Source organism: Tubulanus polymorphus, chromosome 4, assembly GCF_964204645.1.
Source record: "Tubulanus polymorphus chromosome 4, tnTubPoly1.2, whole genome shotgun sequence".
Classification (NCBI taxonomy): Eukaryota; Metazoa; Nemertea; class Palaeonemertea; order Tubulaniformes; family Tubulanidae; genus Tubulanus; species Tubulanus polymorphus.
In genome coordinates, this window is record NC_134028.1 from 20,473,602 (window position 1) to 20,492,406 (window position 18,805).

The 18,805-nt window shown below is 38.8% G+C and overlaps 1 protein-coding gene across 1 annotated transcript in view; it reads right to left on the reverse strand.

The window, feature by feature from the left end:
- Positions 1 to 5,555: 5,555 nt before the first annotated feature.
- The window catches only part of LOC141904177 (S-methylmethionine--homocysteine S-methyltransferase BHMT2-like), a 49,408-nt gene continuing 36,158 nt past the window's right edge, over positions 5,556 to 18,805 (reverse strand). Inside the window, exons 3-8 of the mRNA XM_074792722.1 lie at positions 6,730 to 6,921; positions 6,459 to 6,606; positions 6,145 to 6,333; positions 5,944 to 6,074; positions 5,759 to 5,856; positions 5,556 to 5,662 (exon numbers count right to left, since the gene is read on the reverse strand). Coding sequence (XP_074648823.1) covers positions 5,569 to 5,662; positions 5,759 to 5,856; positions 5,944 to 6,074; positions 6,145 to 6,333; positions 6,459 to 6,606; positions 6,730 to 6,921 — 852 coding nt within the window. The 3' untranslated portion in view covers positions 5,556 to 5,568. The remainder of the gene's footprint in view (positions 5,663 to 5,758; positions 5,857 to 5,943; positions 6,075 to 6,144; positions 6,334 to 6,458; positions 6,607 to 6,729; positions 6,922 to 18,805) is intronic.

Here is an 18,805-nt window from a genome sequence, read left to right on the forward strand (position 1 = left end):
TTCAAATATTAATTAATTGGCACCCGGTTCCACAGTTCCATATTTCCACAGCAGAGTCAAATTATTGAAAATGAACTTGAAATGAATTTCAACTCTTGACTCAAATAAAACCAAACTTTAGGACTTTGTCCAGGACTGTGGAACTGGATACTAAGTAAGCAAGTCCTGAAGTGTGAAAAAGTGTAGCAAAAAGTAGGTCCAAAATACGGTGGATCTGGATCAACAACTGTAGAAGTAGGTCATGAAGTGTGAAATTTGGCCCACAACTGTAAAAGTAGGTACAGAACAATGGAACTGCGTCTAAAACTGTAGAAAGTAGTCCACAATTGTGGAACTTGCTCTACAACTGTAGAAACATGTCCAAAACTGTGGAACTGGATCCAAAACCGTAGAATGCGCCCAGTACGGAACTGGGTCGACAAGTAAGGAAGGTGCATTCCAGTGGAACTCGATCCAAAAATTAGGTCTACAACAATACAGTGGAACCGGGACAACTGTATTAAGAAAGTTTTCAGAACTTGGTCCAAAACTGTGGAAATTGATCCAAAACTGTGGAAATGGATCTAGTTTTATGGAACTTGGCCCAGGAGTGTCGAACTGAAAACTGTGAAAGAGTGCGGGATTGGTTCGAAGGAAAAGTTCGAAGTTTTGACATAAGAATCTATTCTATATCGTGTGTTTTCTGTATTTGCAGTTGAAATTGACGAGAACTTGTTCAATTCAATTTGGGGAAAATCGGCGAAAAAATCTAATTACGCCAAACGTTTTAACAATTATAGTAAATATCAATAAAATCATTGATTGTATTGATCACGAGTTAGGTTCTATTCAAACCGACTATTGATTATTCGTAGATGATAGCTTTGATCAGATACCCTCTTTAGGAAACATCCAAGATATATGTAGAAGTTTCTGCCACATTTTGAATTTGCCAAAAAGAATCTGCATGATAAAAATTATTAACTTGAGAAATTCTAATGAGTTTGAAACTTTAGGGCAGTCTAGGGGTACCGTCTGACTACGCCTCGGACGGTGTTGAGACAAAATAATGTTTGACGCTGAAATTTGAATTTTCACAGTTCACAAAATAAAGAATAATAAAAATGAAAAAAATAATAATAACTTGTCCCTAGCCCGAACAGACAGAGTATCATCAAACACACGACCATTCAGACAAATTGTATTGCAAGGCCGCACTTATTACACATTGTTTTCGATTATACTATGACCCCGAGAGCTGGTGTAGAATTCGACCTTGTTCCTGATTGCGCTCGATCAGTAAAAATAGTCTATATTTTCTGAATCACAAAATTTGTTTTTAAAAATGCGGAAAGGTGATTTTATAATGCAATTTTTCAAGGTGAAATGAAGTTGATTTTAAAGATTGCGGTTTATGTCGGGTTTGGTTGTGGTTTTTTTTTTTAATTTTCGTCCGATCGAAATGTTTTGCCACGTAGAAACTAAATAATTTTTTCGTGGAAACGAAAATGTGTGACATGGTGGAAAATATTGTAAAAAACTAAACACTGTGTTTCTAACTAAACACTGTGGGTTAGGATCAGAAAAAGAGGTTTGGGGTGTCTTGCCCATTACTCGCACTCCTAATTAAGGCACAGACACTCCACGTTGCACGGATAGCGGGAAGCTCGTGACTATAGTTATAATCATGTGTGTGATTAGCGAATTAGTAGAACTTATTCAAATCCTAACATAACGCTCAAAGCAATATTAGCCCCAACTCAAGTGTTCTTACCCCCAAGCCTTCTAAAAAGCCCTCGAAAAATTACCCTTCAGACAATAACCCTTCGCAAATGATCCCCAAAAATAACACCTCACCTTCGAATTGCCCCAGAATAACAACCCCCAGGCAACTCATGGAGATTGCCAACCCCCTTACTCCAGTAGGCGGGGGGATTTTTATTCTTACAATGAGGAATGCTACAATTTTTGACTCGAATGATACATGTATGAACGTTAAGGGCTATGGTCATGTGATTTTCGAGGGGGATTACTGGTTGGGGTGTTAAACTTAATACTATTCGTAATCGACCCACTAGTAGTTGATGCTGGGTTCAGGTAACATTCTGTTATAATCAACTTATATGACGAAATGAGAATCATACAATTATTCGGCTACTTTCTATACATAAAGGGTTAGTAACATATGTTAGGAGGATTAATGGATATTAGGTAGTCACGGAATTGGTCTTTTACTAACAAATGGCACTGATCTCTTTTAAAATCTGTTTGACCCCCCTCCATGGAGTCAGGGGTCAGGCGGAATGCCTCCTATTAAGAAATATTTCGTTAGAACGAAAAAAATGTCGTCCCCACGAAAACATTTTGTTCGAATGAAAAGAATGAAAAGATTAACGATATGATCTTGCAATACAACGTGTCGTTTAGTCTGAATGGCCGTTTGTTTGTTCATGGGATATACACTGCGTTAGCGTTAGGGACAAGTGAACTGTGTGAACTCAAATATCAGCGTTATTAAAATATAATTTTGTCTCAACACCAGTTGTCTCAACAATTGGCGTAATTAGTTTTTTCACCAAATTGAGCAAGTTCTCGTCGATTTAACTGCGAATACAGAAAATGCACAATATCGAATAGCTTTTTGATTCAAAACTTCGAGCTTTTTCAGGTTGAGACCCAATTCTGCAGTCACATAGTTCCACATTCCTTGACCAAGTTCCATAAAACTAGATCCAGTTCCACAGTATACCACTCCACAGTTCTGGGTCCATTTCCACAGTTGTTGACCAAGTTGCAATTGTGGAACTTGCAATATTGTAGACCAAGTTACCCTGTTCTGAGACCTACGTCCATAGTTGTGGTCCCAGTTCCACAGCTGTGGACGTACCTTTACAGTTGTGAACCCAGTTCCACAGTTCTGGGCCTACCTCACTTGTGGACCCAGTCCCAGTTCTGGACCTACTCCTACAGTTGTAGATCCAGTTCCACAGTTTTGGACCTGCTTATACAGTTGTAGAACCAGTTCCACAATGTGGACCTACTTCTATAGTTGTAGACCTAATTCCTCAATTCGGGTCCTACATCTACAGTTATGGACACAGTTCCAAACTTTTGACCTACTTCTACAGTGTGGACCTTGTTACACAGTCCTGGTCCTACTTCTTGAATTGTGGACACAGTTCCAAACTTCTGGACCTATACTTATTCAGAAAGTTGTGAATCAATATCCACAGTGTGCTGGGCATACTTCGGCAGCCTCGGACCCAGTTCAACACTTCTGGACTTGCTTATCTAGGGTCTAATTCCACAGTCCTGGACAAAGTTCGGTTGAATTTGATTCAAGGGTTAAAATGGATTCATTTTCGTCAAGTCGACTCTTCAGAAGAATTGTGGAACCGGGCGAAGTTTGGTTAATATTTGAATCTACAGTTCATATTAAGTCTTTTACAGGATTTTATTTCATTGTGTGGATGAAAAATGTACAACCTCCGTCGTACTTCAAATTTCCAGCAACGACTGTAAACAAATCACACAGATTAAACATGGCAAAAATAATCGAATCGATCCTGTAAATAGTTGGAATCAAATCTATAGTACAGTGAAGTGCTAATTCCGAGGCCGTTCAGCAACTTCTGTTTAAATATTATTCAGCCCAATGTATGTACAAAACTCGCAAGATTTAATCGACAAAATGAAACATTCGTCGGTCGCTTCAACAGCACGTTAAATCTCAACACACATCATACAGGTAAGATCATTTACGCAAAATATCCATGTTCTGGCAAAGTCGGGAACCAGTCTCTTGTTCTGGCTTAGCCGGGAACCAGTCTCTATTTCAATGATTTGATTGCAGTTTTTGGAAACATGAAATTGATAAGTTTTTTGGTGATTTTTGTGGCGGTTTTCTGGGTTTCAACCGATGCCATATATGAAAGTACACGTAGTAAGGTAAATATATGTCCATGGTGAGGAAACGCCGTTTGTTAATCGTCGAAGCATTTCGTCAATAATGATCCAATAATCGTAGCTTAACTTATGAACCTAAAGTCTACAAACCTCATTGGTCCTATGTGCAGTTGATATTCCTCATGGAAAGACGAATTAACAGAAATAACTCTCGGTATCTGAAACAAATCTCTGAATATGGGTTGAAGTATCCCACCCCAAACGTTAGAATGAAATAGTAGCTGTTGTTTTGGATCTATATTGTGGGTTTTTACGCAATTCAAGACTGGAAAAAGTCGCAATTATTTATAACCTCTTAGTATTCTTATAATAGCGATTATCAGTGTTGTATTTGAAAGGTTCACCAAAGAAAAAGCATTTTCAATTGTGTTTGTTTGATTGGCAGGCATCATCTCGTCCTTTCGAGTGTTACGGCAAGGCCATATCGGGACCACCGAGCAAATTGAATTGCAACTCTATCGTCAAACGCGATATCAAGCACCTACCAGGTCGACAAGGTGACTCTTCGCCGAGGGTCTTCAATTCTAGAAAGGGCAGCTCGCTGACTAATGATTTCGCAAGAAACAATGTGAAAGATCTAAGAAAAAATTTTAGATCTTCGAGAACAGGCTTGAAACAAATGAGAAACTAGAAAACTAGAAAATGCCACGGAAATGATGGATAATTCGAGCAACATTCTATCATACTAGAAGATCTATGTTCTAATTCTAATTCAGTTCAAGGTTTCGGGTTTCCTTGTTCTATACGATTCAAATTTGTGTCAATTATTTGTTTATAAATGCAAATAGATAATTCTAGTCGGCATAAAATGAATGTAGTGATGTATTGATTTCATTGACGGTTCGCAGTTTGCAGTGCCCCCGGAAACCGGTGGGCAGATGAAACGAGTTCCCAGTTGTTCCAGACGGTGTCCAATGCACGGGAAAGGTTTTTTCAAGGGAAGCATTACGGGTAAGGGAGTTAGTGGGTCGATATCCTATACCAAAATTGACTAGACCAACCAATAAAAGTAAATGGGAGATTTTGAATGAAGCCTGAGGATAATTCCACCAAATCTATATCAATAATTAGCTGGCCAGACAAGGAAGTGAATTTCCGTCACGAAGTATAGCTGTTTAATATTAACTTAGTTTAATTTCAACTCTCTAAATTGCGAGGGATCCTGCCAATGATTACATACGTAAGTATTTGGACCAGGACGGCATTGAGAATCTTCAACTTTTGATAACACATGAGGACAGTTGATGGCTTAGTTCGGCATACTAAGATATTAAACCAGATCACCAAAGTGATACTGATGGGACTAGTTTCATTGTACCTATCGTTTCGACTCTTAATCATCAGGCCTTTTCTGAATGTAATGAACTTTCTCCAAATATCCCTATCAGAGAAGGAAAAAGTTATCATCGGGAAAACTAGGCGTTCGCGCGATCACTATCGTTATTTGGGAGATGAAGGCATAGGTTGTACATTAATTTAGTTATTCATCGTGTCAGTTCATACTAAGAAGAAAGATACTCACAGGATAAAGAAATTGAAAGAAAAAACAAAAATGTTACATGATTACAAATGGACCAATACTATAATCACACAATCGATACAAAAAACATAATGGGTTTGTTGTTACAAATGAATGAGTTCCTTTTCTGAGTTGTAAGCAGCGCTGTTTGGACGACCGGTTTTAGGGATTAGATTCATCCAATAATCTCTACCGTGTCTGCAATAAATATAAGAGCATGATATATAAAGAGACGCTTCCGCGCAATGTGGATACTGGTATAAAAACGTCAGGATTATCCGGCTATCAGTTTACTTTTGACGATCATGTTCATATACACTCTGTCCATATCCAGCCGCGAATGGTAAATTATGATCTTTTCCGGGTGGTCTGAATCCTCGTTCCTCGGACAACTGTAATTATAATGGGAATTATCATGCGAATGGATTTCCCAATGTGATTTGGATATCGAAATGCAATGCAACATTTCGTGTACAAACCTCTTCGGCCATTTCACGAATATGATAACTCTCGAATCCGCAACATCCTCCGATGTACCTCACTCCAAGTTCATAAACTTTACGGGCATAGTCTCTACATTCCCAACGAGTAAGAATGCGTGGTTCCATCGCTGAAAATGAAAAGCATCTAAATATTACTTATTTCAATATCGAGACGATCCTATTGTTATTTCAGCTCACCTAACAAGTACTCGGGTAGTTGAGAATATCCTTCAACTAGATACTCAGTTTCAGGAGAAAGGAATCCGATTGGCTGCATCATCAGAAATGGAGATAAACCAGCTTCATTCAGGGCATCTTTCATCAATTTCATCGTTTTCAGTTGCGCGTTATAATCAAACTGGCAATTTAAACCCACAATATCGGCCCCTGGGTGATTGAAAACAAACACCTACGATTATGATTTAATAAACTTTGCACGACATTGAAACATGTTTGAAAAATAACACATATCAGGAGGGATGTAACCATTGAGTGAAGGAATGATATTACACCTCGTTTAGCCATTCTAACTGCACACTCTCCTGCACTGATTCCATCCATACACCCAACTGGACCTATTCTCATCGTACACGCTATAGGTTTGTTGTATTTCTTCATGACATCAATCGCCCATTCCATCTCTTCGATTGAACAGAAAAACTGGATTCGAAAAGTATATGTATACATTCTACAGTGTTATACAAAAGTTCGATTTGTTGATAGGGAAATTCCAATGTAAAATAGCAATGAATACCATCTTTGTCTTGAATAGTAGAATTTTACCTCCGCTATAAAGAAATCGACATCCTTTTCTTTGAACACTTGGCATTGCTTTTCGAATTCTGCTTGAACTGCTGCCTTCCCTTTTCCAGCTGTATATGTCGGTGTAGGCGACAAACCTCCGCAAACTAGTAGATTGTATAATGTGGCAACATTACGTGCAAGATCGCACGCCGCGTGGTTTATTTCAGAGGTCTAAGATAAATACATTATAGATATGTACATCATTACCAAAGAACTAACCATTCAGTACAATTTGTGTCACTGAATAGTTGAATAAGAGTGAGATAGATAAAGACCACAACCTACGTTATAATTTTTGGCCGACTCACTACATTGAAGCATTCCATCCGTCGCGTGAAAGGTGAATGCTTGCATTACATAAGCTCCAGCTCGAGCAAATTCTTTGTGTAAACCACTGACTGAAAAATGGCAAATTAATGATTTTTCTTTTATCGGCTAATCCCCGTTTTGACTTGAATATAACCCAACGGTTATTTTAAAGGACTTTTTTTCTGGCAGATGCCTCGTAGTTCGTCATTGTTTAGATTCAAAATGATGCCCACGAAACTATAGATTTTGTTGCAGGCAGGAAGGTGTGCTAAAATTGATCGGGTAAAGTTGGGCTGTGAATAGAATAAGTCACAAACATGTAAAACCTACCGGCGTCAGGATGTTCTAGAACGCATTCAGGAGTATACAGCCCAGCAGTCACATATCCTCTTTTTTCGAATGTATTCATGTAACAACCGTCGCCAATGATTATGCGTTTTGCAAATATCTCCAGTATATTCGGTTTAGCTGCCATATCTAGTTTTTTGCAAATAAGGCCACCTTGAATCGTTTAACGTTTGACAAAGATTTCCAAACTGGTCTATGAATTTTACAGAAAACACATTCTACTATTAGGTCAACCATCGTTGTCCCATTTGATGGTTATAGAAATTGATTGCCTTGATATACATGTCACGCGTATATTCTGTTGTTGTTGTATGAGGTTCCGTCTAGGCACCTTGAATGAGAGTTTTGATGTATATCAACAAATCATTAACTGGACCGTTGCCATTGGGAAATAGATTTCCCCCAAAAGTTGCACCTGTTCACGGTGACGAATATCCGCGATATCATAAGCTGAGATCCTGCCCTTTCTGATGATATCGACGAACACTATCAAGTCCATTCAATTTGCCTGATCATGTACAGAAGTTTATCAAGGTTTTTATTGGTTCATACGAAATTCCTGGATGCTGCGGGGACCTGCTGTTTGAGGGATGATTTCTCAAGGATTCTAGATTTTGGCAATTTGGTCGGAAGCCTTCATGAGTTGATAATTATATAATGTGTTTTTGTACGATATAAATTAGTTGCATCATATCTATAGAACTAATTACTGGATGTAATTAATCTATACCGCTGTTAATTCGTCGCTGATTTCAATATGTCAATTAGATCTTAATCGATTTACTCAATTACAATAATTAGAACAGCATTGAATTAGTTTACCTTCACAGAAGTCGAAAACGTGTAATTAAGTAATTAATGTCAGTCACCAGTGTTTTATTAATGAGATGTGCTCCTCTCTCACGTGTCGGGTTTGAGTGACAGATGATCCCGGTATAAAACAATCTGATGCGACATCAACAAATCAGTTCAGCCAATGACTAGTCATCATCATCACTTTCATTGGATTAGCGGATAATCAGTAAGCGCGGGATTAACGAATTAACATTCAATCGATGATTTACGGATTACCACTCGTAGGATTTAAAGATTACAATGGATTATTACGCCTTTAAAACGATTGTGTTGATTTCAGTAATCTATTTAGTAACGGGTTAGTCTTCATATCTTATCGATAATGACAATAAAGTTATTAAATTATCCGATGATAAATGATAATATTGAAATGTTGTTTTTCATCAATTAAAGGTTGTAAATATCGGAATAAAGAATATAAAAGTGGAGCTGAATGGATTGACGAAAAAGATCCCTGTAAACAGCACTCGTGTTCGGTAAGTAAATTGAATCTGGATTTCTCAAATAATATGTCACGTCTGAAATAAACTACTGCTGCTGCTGCTGCTGCTGCTGCTGCTGTTGCTGCTGCTGCTGTTGCTGCTGCTGCTGCTGCTGCTGCTGCTGCTGCTGCTGCTGCTGCTGCTGCTGCTGCTGCTGCTGCTGCTGCTGCTGCTGCTGCTGCTGCTGCTGCTGCTGCTGCTGCTGCTGCTGCTGCTGCTGCTGCTGCTGCTGCTGCTGCTGCTGCTGCTGCTGCTGCTGCTGCTGCTGCTGCTGCTGCTGCTGCTGCTGCTGCTGCTGCTGCTGCTGCTGCTGCTGCTGCTGCTGCTGCTGCTGCTGCTGCTGCTGCTGCTGCTGCTGATAGCTACGACCCAGTCCCATCTGCGTTAGAATCTAATTCATTAAACTTACGGAAAAACATCTCATTCTAACTCACTGGATCCTGATTGTTTTACATTATCAAAGCAATGGTTTAATGTTTCATGATATTTTTTTCAGTCCGGTGTTCTGACTCTAAGTAAAGTACAATGTCGCGCGGGATGTCGTGAACAGATATATAAACCGGGTCAATGTTGTCCGGCCTGTAGCAGCGAGAAAGAGAACACTAAAGGATGTGTTCTGAATGGAATAACCGTCGAAGATGGGAAATCAATGACAAAACCCGGTGAAAAGTGCACAACATATCCGCAATATCAGCATCGTGTCTTGAGTAGGGTGGTGATACTCGAACATCCCCGGGCGCGGTCGCAAAAAGGGAATTGTAGAAATTTTAACTAGTTTTTTCTTTTGAAAGGCAAATCAAAATATAAGTGGAACACAGCGAACTTCACGGGACCAGAAAATATGTTCGTTATAACCGATAGTTATAACTAGTATGAAATCGATAACATTTTCTTACTTGGAACGGAATTCTTCATATTTTTGTTGTCAACCGAGTTCGAAATAACGAGGTTCCACTGTATTTCTGAATGCATTTTACCAGCCTTTGCCCCTAAAAACTTTAGAAATCAAATCATGAAAATAATGTTCAAGTTCGATCTCCTGCTGTGTATGCCTGTTTAACCAAACAATTCTCATCGATGAGCAGGGGTTTTATTACAGGGATGCATATTTGATATTGTATATTTCATTTTGTCAGGGGTCGCCGGTCGTCACAGGGCGCCCACAACTTGCGAGGGTCGTGTATAGCTATTATTGTACATGCCGGGGCCACCAGTTGTCCTCGCGGGATATATTCTGCCGAATATTGAATCAGCCGTAAACATTCAAAAACAAAACTTGATTCTGATTGGGGGGTTTATAAACCTGCTGATATCAAGACAATCCGTCTGAAGCCATCTTAAAAACTTCCAAAAATATCTGGACTCACGTGAAAAGGAGGTAGCCACTATAAACAGATTTAGAACGAAACAAAATGTGAGAGATAGAATTGAGCTAATTTAAGCCCCATCAATTTATCTATAGACTATTCTGAAAAAAATGGGATACAACGAATATCAATTAGCTTCTAACACCTGCAAAATCAATTCGTTTACTTCACAAAACTACAATAAACGAAACACTCTCGAGTCATTAAATTAGATTTGATATTCAAAAGCAGCTAGGATGACTTGTATTCTGAGAGACAATACTTTGATGAATATCAACAGTTCGATTGACACATGTTTATGGGATTCTAAGTCTATAACAAACGACTGCTTTGAGTTCGGGATTAAGTTATTTCTATGCGGTATTTTGTCTCCGAAAGCTCCTCTATCAAAAAGGAATTAAGTCTGGTTATATAAACAGAGATTAAAATCGAAACATTCAACTCTCATCGCGAAAGCTTTTCGACTTTTCACAGAGTGAAAGATTCCGTAAGTAGATATATGTTCTTTGTTTTTAGTTTTACTGTATTTTTGTTGAAAGTGTAGCATTCAATCCTTAGTCAAATTATAGAAAATAGAAAGATTGGCCAGTTTGTTTGACTACATCTACCTATCATAGAATCGAAAGTGTAGTTGTTAACATATTTAACACCATTCTGAAGAATGGCCAATTCTATTCTACAAGAGGGAATACATTACATGTTATTGGTAACTAATGACTTGGTCAATGTTGACCTCATCATTCAGTGAGCTAATATCAGTGCAAATGAGTCAACCCCTGATCAACTCCGCGCCCATATCGGTCATTTCGATTTTTGGCGAGTATAGCGTAATTTCAGAGGTTGATTTTGACCAGTTTCGAGACAAATTATCTGTTCCGTTCTCGGCAGTAAACCCGGCTTCAGACGGGATTGGCGGTATATCGGGGGTTTACTGTATTTTTTAAATGATAATAATCTGTAATTCATTGATTACAGACGAATCGGTAAAATGAAATTGTCGGCAGTTTTTGTGTTTTGTTTTTTACTGGTGGTCGCCGTTACTGGTGATCAAATAGAACGAGCTCTCCGAGACGCTGAGACTGCTGGACACGATCCGCTGGAGTTGATGGAGGCCAGACGAACCGTTCAACTGATGAAACGAGGATGGTTCAAGAAACTCTGGAAAGGAATCAAGAAACACTGTTCTATTGGTTACAACCGAGGCTTCACAGCTCAATGCAGTGGTTAGAATAATGAAATATGCTAAAACAGTTAAAAACATGAATAAATAAATGTTAATCGAGCAGCAATTGAATACACCTTGAGTTTATTCAATCCTATGTTCAGATGATCAACAATCATAACAATTCAGTCAATATTCAACGCCCCCTGGTGACCATATACAAAAACCAATTACCTTGAAACTCACAATCATGGAACATGTCAGCAGCTACGATTTTGTAATCGATAATGTGATAAAAAATATGCCTAAGTACCAATATAATATGGAAATGCTAAGCATTCTACTATTCAACGCCCCCTGGTGATCATATGCAAAACCCAATGACATCGAAACTCAACACAATTATAGAACATGTCATATCTACAACGGGCGCAAAACGAACATCATAGAGCAAAAACGAAAATTTTCCTCAAAAACTTCAAAAATGTGTGAAAAGTGCTGATTTTGGCGTACAACAATGGCTGTGCCAGTAGGCCATCTTGATTCTACCAAGGCCGGTTTTTGGGCTGAAGATGTGTCTTGGGTAGATAGTATAGTATAGTAGTTTATTTGTCACCATCAATATGTACAAATGAAAAATAACAAAATAGGTTATTTAAAGACAATGAGGTGGCCGGAGTCTGAATAGATACATATATAACCCAAATATCGAGACATTACATTGAAGCGTCTTTTCCAAAAATTTCCAAAAATAAATGGATTCCGTCTACCAGTAGATACGTGAAAGGTCGAGACGGGAATGGTGTCCAAGGAGCTGCCCTAGAAAGTAGGGACAGATGTAATGGGTCGAGACGGGAACATGGTGTCCAAGGGGATGTCTAGAGAAGAGAACCTGACTAGAACAGCGCGTAGTCCTACGAGAAAGACAACGTGTCATAAGTTTATCAATTATATTCATTTTTCAGAAAAATTCATACACTCTTGACTTAGAAGAATTACATTTGAATTGATAAATGGCAAAATAAAACATAAGCAAAAAGCCCCCGAACGTGAATTTTGAGAGATTTGAATCGTGAAACTCGATTTGTAGAAACCAAATGTTAAACTCGTGTCATTCATCGAATATTTAATTACAATAGGAAAGTTTCCAGTTACCAGGTGCCATTTTCAGCGTGTCTCACATTGTCGCGCAGATTTTAACATGTTCAAAACTAAAACCTTTAGTGCGATTAATTGTCGTCCATCCCTTCTTAGGCACAAAATCTAAACTTTTGAATCGTAAGAAAGTTGACAATGTTTTTTTCTTATTATTTATTTCATTTTTCTCGGCTGCAACAATCCGATACAAAAAAAGATGCGCGTCACTTTTAGGAAGGCGCCTCAAAAAAATTGGTAATTCTGTGTTATTGGCTGTAACTTTTAAACTTTCTGAGATACAATTTAGAATTTTTCACTTAAGATAGAGTTTCATCTGAGGATTTTGTTTATACTGCAATCGTAAAACTATCTTCATAGAAACGCGCGTGGCCACGGGTTGATCAGTGCAAAGCGTGCAAGTGGTCGACCGTCGATTTTCTGCATACGCGGGTTAAGCTATTTTCACGGCAATTTTCAAACTGTTAAAGATTTTCAAGATCAAAATTCCATGTTGAATTCATCAGCTCATATATAAATGGTATATAGTTAATTTGTATTTGCGACACACCTCTACTAGGTCAAGGTCGGTGGAGACTAATGATGGCGGCTTGTCAAAAAACTGAAAATTTTCAAGACGATTTTACAGCTTGATGAGAATCAGTTGATACGACTGGTATTCACAGTTTGACTGAGGCCCAGTTGTCCCCGGCCCCTATTATGAATAAACAAAAAATAAACAATTTCAGACTTATTTCCCGTTCGCATTGCTTTGTGGGAGTTTTTATAACAGTTGATTTACAGTCGGGCTCAGTTAAACCTCGTCTCAAAAGAGAACCACTGTCGCAGTATTTAATACCGTACGCCTTCAGGTTTAATTCACTCGTCTGTAAGAAATATCTCGGCGAACAGGAATGTGAAAAATGGCGTTCGTTGCCGTACAGCCAGACGCAGCTGTCAGTGACAGCCGGAAGACACGCCCACACATCGGTCACACCTACAGGTATCAGCTCTCTTATTGAACATGTCAAGTTGAAACAAATCTTTTTTCTGGCGTTTCTAAACTGTTTAATTAGTTTTCTAACGCAGATGAACCGAATTACTTGTTATCGTTGAGATTGGGGTCTCGTGCAGTTGTTTGAGTGGAGGACTGGGAACCGAGAGGTCCCTAGATCGAAACCACATCTGGCTGTCCAGACACATGCATGGACTAAGCTCTGGTAACTCTGTCAGGTTGTGAGCCATAACAACCTATAAAAAGGCCTTGGTCGTCTCTTAAGAACCACAGGGTTACACTGTTACTTGCTGCTGGGATCCAAAACTCTTCTTATTACACGCTAGGTGGCGTTACGGCAATAGAAACTTGTCCTATTGTCCTATGTATTGGACACCGTCTGAAACAACTGGAAGCTCGTAAGTATCACCTGCTAAGAGGTTCCCGGGTACTTGTAAGTAATTTCCGCACACCCCTTTTGGGGGAACTGTAAACTGCAAATCGTCAATGAAATCAATACATCACTAAATTCATTTCTAATGCCAAAAGAATTATTTATTTGCATTTTCAAGCATTGACATAAATTTGAATCGTATAGAACAAGGAAACGCGAAACCTACAGAATTAGAAAATACATCTTCTAGTATAATGCGATGCTGTTCAAATTATCCATCATTTCTATATACATATCTAGTTTTCTAGTTTTTTCAATGCATTTTTCAGAGATTTCAAATTGTTTCTTAGATCTTTGGCATTTTTTCGTACGTAATCGAAAATCAGCGATTTGCCTTGTTTTGACTTGAAGACTTTCGACAAAACGCTAGGTAGTTGTGAACCTTATTTTTGGAAATGAGTTGTTGTAGGAAGTCTATATTCGGGATTGGAAACTTCCGCGGAATCCTCAAAAGATTGGATTCGAACCGTTTACGGTATGTTCCATTGCGCATGTCTATTGCACGCGACAGAACAATAATCTCCCGTTCGATATGGCTTCGATGTTAGACGTGAAAGATGAAACTAGGAAAAGACTTTCATATTTGAGTGTTTTGCGAGGTGATATCGATATTGTTTATAGGTAATTCGATTTTCAGACTTATTTCCCGTTCGCATTGCTTTGTGGGAGATTTTATAACAGTTGATTTACAGTCGGGCTCAGTTAAACCTCGTCTCAAGAGAGAAACCACTGTCACAGTATTTAATACCGGCCGGACGCCTTCAGGTTTAATTCACTCGTCTGTCAGAAATATCTCAGCGAACAAGAATGTAAAAAATGGTATTCGTTGCCGTACAGCCAGACACAGCTGTTAGCGACAGCTGGAAGACACGCCCACACATCGGTCACACCTACAGGTATCAGCTCTCTTACTGAACATGTCAAGTTGAAACTTATATCTTTTTTCTGGCGCTTCTAACTTCTAAACTGTTTAATTTGTTTTGAACCGAATTACTTGTTATCGTTGAGATTGGGGTCTCGTGCAGTTGTTTGAGTGGAGGACTGGGAACCAAGAGGTCCCTAGATCGAAACCACATCTGGCGTTGGCTGTCGAGACACATGCATGGACTCAGCTCTGGTAACTCTGTCAGGTTGTGAGCCATAACAACCTATAAAAAGGCCTTGGCCGTCTCTTAAGAACCACTAGGGTTACAGTGTTACTCGCTGCTGGGACGAAAAACTCTTCTTATTACATGCTAGGTGGCGTTACGGCAATATAAACTTGTTCTATGTATTGGACACCGTCTGAAACAACTGGAAGCTCGTAAGTATCACCTGCTAAGAGGTTCCCGGGTTACTTGTAAGTAATATCCGCACACCCCTTTCTGGAGAACTGTAAACTGCGAATCGTCAATGAAATCAATACATCACTAAATTCATTTCTAATGCCAAAAGAATTATTTATTTGCATTTTCAAGCACTGATACAAATTTGAATCGTATAGAACAAGGAAACGCGAAACCTACAGAATTAGAACATACATCTTCTAGTATAATGCGATGCAGGTCAAATTATCCATCATTTCTAAATATTTTTTCTCTAGTTTTCTTTATTTTTTTTCAATGCATTTTTCAGAGATTTCAAATTGTTTCTTAGATCTTTGGCATTTTTTCTTACGTAATCGATAATCAGCGATTTGCCTTGTTTTGACTGAAATACTTTCGCCAAAACGCTAGGTAGTTGTGAACCTTTTAACTTTAGATCGTCCAAGATCTTGCTGTTGACGATAGTTTCGCAATCTAATTTGCTCAGTGGTCCCGATATGACCTTGCCGTAATGTTCGACAGCAAGAGATGATACCTGTCGATGAAACCAAACACATAATTGAAAATGCTATTTCCCGGAAAACCCTTTAAATACAACACTGAGATTATAAGAATTTTAAGAGGTTATAGTGAGTGTAGCTGCGATGGATTAACACACGTGATAGGATTGAAAAAACGCTTTTTGACGATTACAGCGTTTTCTCTTTATAGACAGATATTTACCTTGCGACATGTACTTTCATCAATGGCATCGGTTGAAACCCAGAAAACGGCCAGAAAAACCACCAAAAAACTGATCAATTTCATGTTGTCTCCGTAAAACTGTAATCAGATCATAGAAATAGAGATTGGTTTCCGGCAGTGTCAGAACTGGAGACTGGTCCCCGGCTGTTTCAGAAATACAGATATCATTAGTGATCTTACCTGTTTAATGTGTGTTGAGGTTTAACGTGATGTCAAAGCGACTGACGAATGTTTCATTTTGTCGATTGAATCATGCGAGTTTTATACATATTTTGGGCTGAATAATATTTGATCAGAAGTTGCTGAACGGCTTCACATTAAACATCCCACTCAGTAGATTTAATACCAACTATTTACAGGATCGAGATTCGATTATTTCTGCTTTGTTTAATCTGTCTGCATCTGTTTTTCTACTGTATATTGCTGGAAATTTGAAGGACGATGGAGGTTTTACATTTTAATCGACAATTCCACGAAAGAGTCAACTTATTATTGTAAATAAACTCATTTTAACTAAACTCATAAAAGATAAACTCATTTTAACTCTTGAGTCAAATTCAACTGAACTTAGGTACTTTGTCCAGGACAGTGTAAATGGATCCTAGAAACAAGTCTAGAAGTGTGGAACTTGGTCAAAAACTGTAGAAGTAGGTCCAGAACTGGATCTATTATGCGGCTTTCATGAATTATATTTATGGGCTTTCAGGAATATTATTGAGCTTCAGTTATTTCAGTTGTTAAACTATAGCAACAAGTAATGTACGGAAACTGAATTTCATGGCCAGTGTTGCTATTATCAGACAACCTGCGTTGATGCTTGCGTCACACGTATAAAACAATAACAGTAAGAAGATTTTAACAGAAACCCGATACTGGAGAAATGACACGACCGCAACACTGGTTAACATTTAGAAACCATACCAGATCCACAACACTGTCGAAGTAGGCCTAGAAATGTGGACCTGGGTCCACAACTATGAAGTAGGTCCACAACTGTGAAACTGGGCCCACAACTGCAGAAGTAGGTTTAGAAGACAGTGCTGAACTGGGTAATCGTGTCGAAGAAGGTCCAGATTACTGTGGACCGTAGAAGTATGTCCAGAAGTGTGGAACTGGGTCCATAGAAGTGGGTCCAGAAGTGTGGAATTGGATCCACAACTGTCGAATAGGTCCAGCACTGTATGACTGGATCGACAACTGTAGAAGCAGGTCCAAAATTGTGTAACTGGATCCACAACTGTAGAAATAAATCGACGAGAAGTCGTTCAATTTGAAGAATGAAAGTTTTGCATATTTGATGGGCGCTGTGATAATATATGGATTAGGGAGTCTAAAAATTCAGTTCAAAGATTGAAAATGAACTTATTTTGACAATAAATACCTGTGTTAAAACATCATTTTGTCTGAACACCGTCTGGGGCTTATTCAGACGGTACCCCTAGACTTCATCGCCCCCTTCCCATTTAAATTCATTAAATTTCCTCAGGTTTACAATTCATGAGCATACAGATTTGTCGGCATGAATTCAAACCGTGGCAGAAACTTCAAGACATGACTTGGAGTATTTGCCATGGAGGTGATCTGTTAAAACCGACCATTGTCATCTAATTAAAACAAAATAATTACTGGTCGGTTTAAATAGAATCTAACTGGTGATCAATGCAATCAATGATTTTATTGATATTCACTGCGTTAAAACAATCGACGTAATGCGTTATTTTCGCCCATTCTCCCCAAACTAAACAAGTTCTCGTCGATTTATTGCAAATACAGAAAAAACACGGAATATGTAAGTCAAAACGTCCTTTTTTCAGGTTGAGACCAAATTCTGCAGTTTTGCCCATGAGTTCCACACTCCTGGACCAAGTTCCATAAAACGAGATTCTGTTCCACAGTTCTGGATCTATTTCCACGTGTGGACCCAATTCTTCAGTTCTGCATGGACCCTCCAGTTGTAGACCCAGCTACGCAGTTCTGAATCTATTTCTACCGTTTTGGATCCAGTTCCACGGTAATGGAGATACGTCTACAGCTTGGTCCCAGTTCCACAATTATGGTTCTACTTCTACAGTTGTGGATCCAGTTCCAGCTGGACGCATTTCAACCATTGTGGATCGGTTATATAGTTCTGGACCCGCTTCTACAGTTGTGGACCCTGTTCCACAGTTCTGGATCTACTTCTACAGTTTAAGACCCAGTTCCACACTTCTGGACCCGTTTCTACAGTTGTTGGCCAAGTTCCACAGATGTGGACCTACCCCTACAGTTGTGGTCATGACTCCACACTTCTGGATTTGCTTATTTAGGATCCAGCGCCACAGTCCTGGACAAAGTTCCTAAGTTCGGTTGAATTTGACTCAAGAGTTTGAAAATGAGTTCATTTTCAATAAGTTGCCTCTCTGTGAAATTGTGGAACTGTAGAACCGGAAGTAGTTCGTATGATATTTGAAAATAAAGTTTAAATCTAGTCTTTTACAATAATCAATTCATGTGTCCATAAAAAATATGTCGAACCTCCATCGTCCTTCAAATTTCCAGCAGTATAGAGTAGAAAAACAGGGCCAGACAGATTAAACAAAGCAAAAATAATCGAATCGATCCTGATAAATAGTTGAAATTAATTCAGCAACTTCTGATCAAATATTATTCAGCCCAAAATGTATAAAACTGGCAAGATTCAATCGACAAAATGAGACATTCGTCAGTCGCTTCAACAGCACGTTAAATCTCAACACACATTATACAGGTAAGATCAATTCTTATATCGGTAGTTCTGACACAGCTGGAAACGAGTCTCCAGTTCTGACTGCCGGGAACCAGACTCTATTTCTATGATCTGATTGCAGTTTTTCGGATACAACATGAAATTGATAAGTTTTTTGGTGGTTTTTCTGGCCGTTCT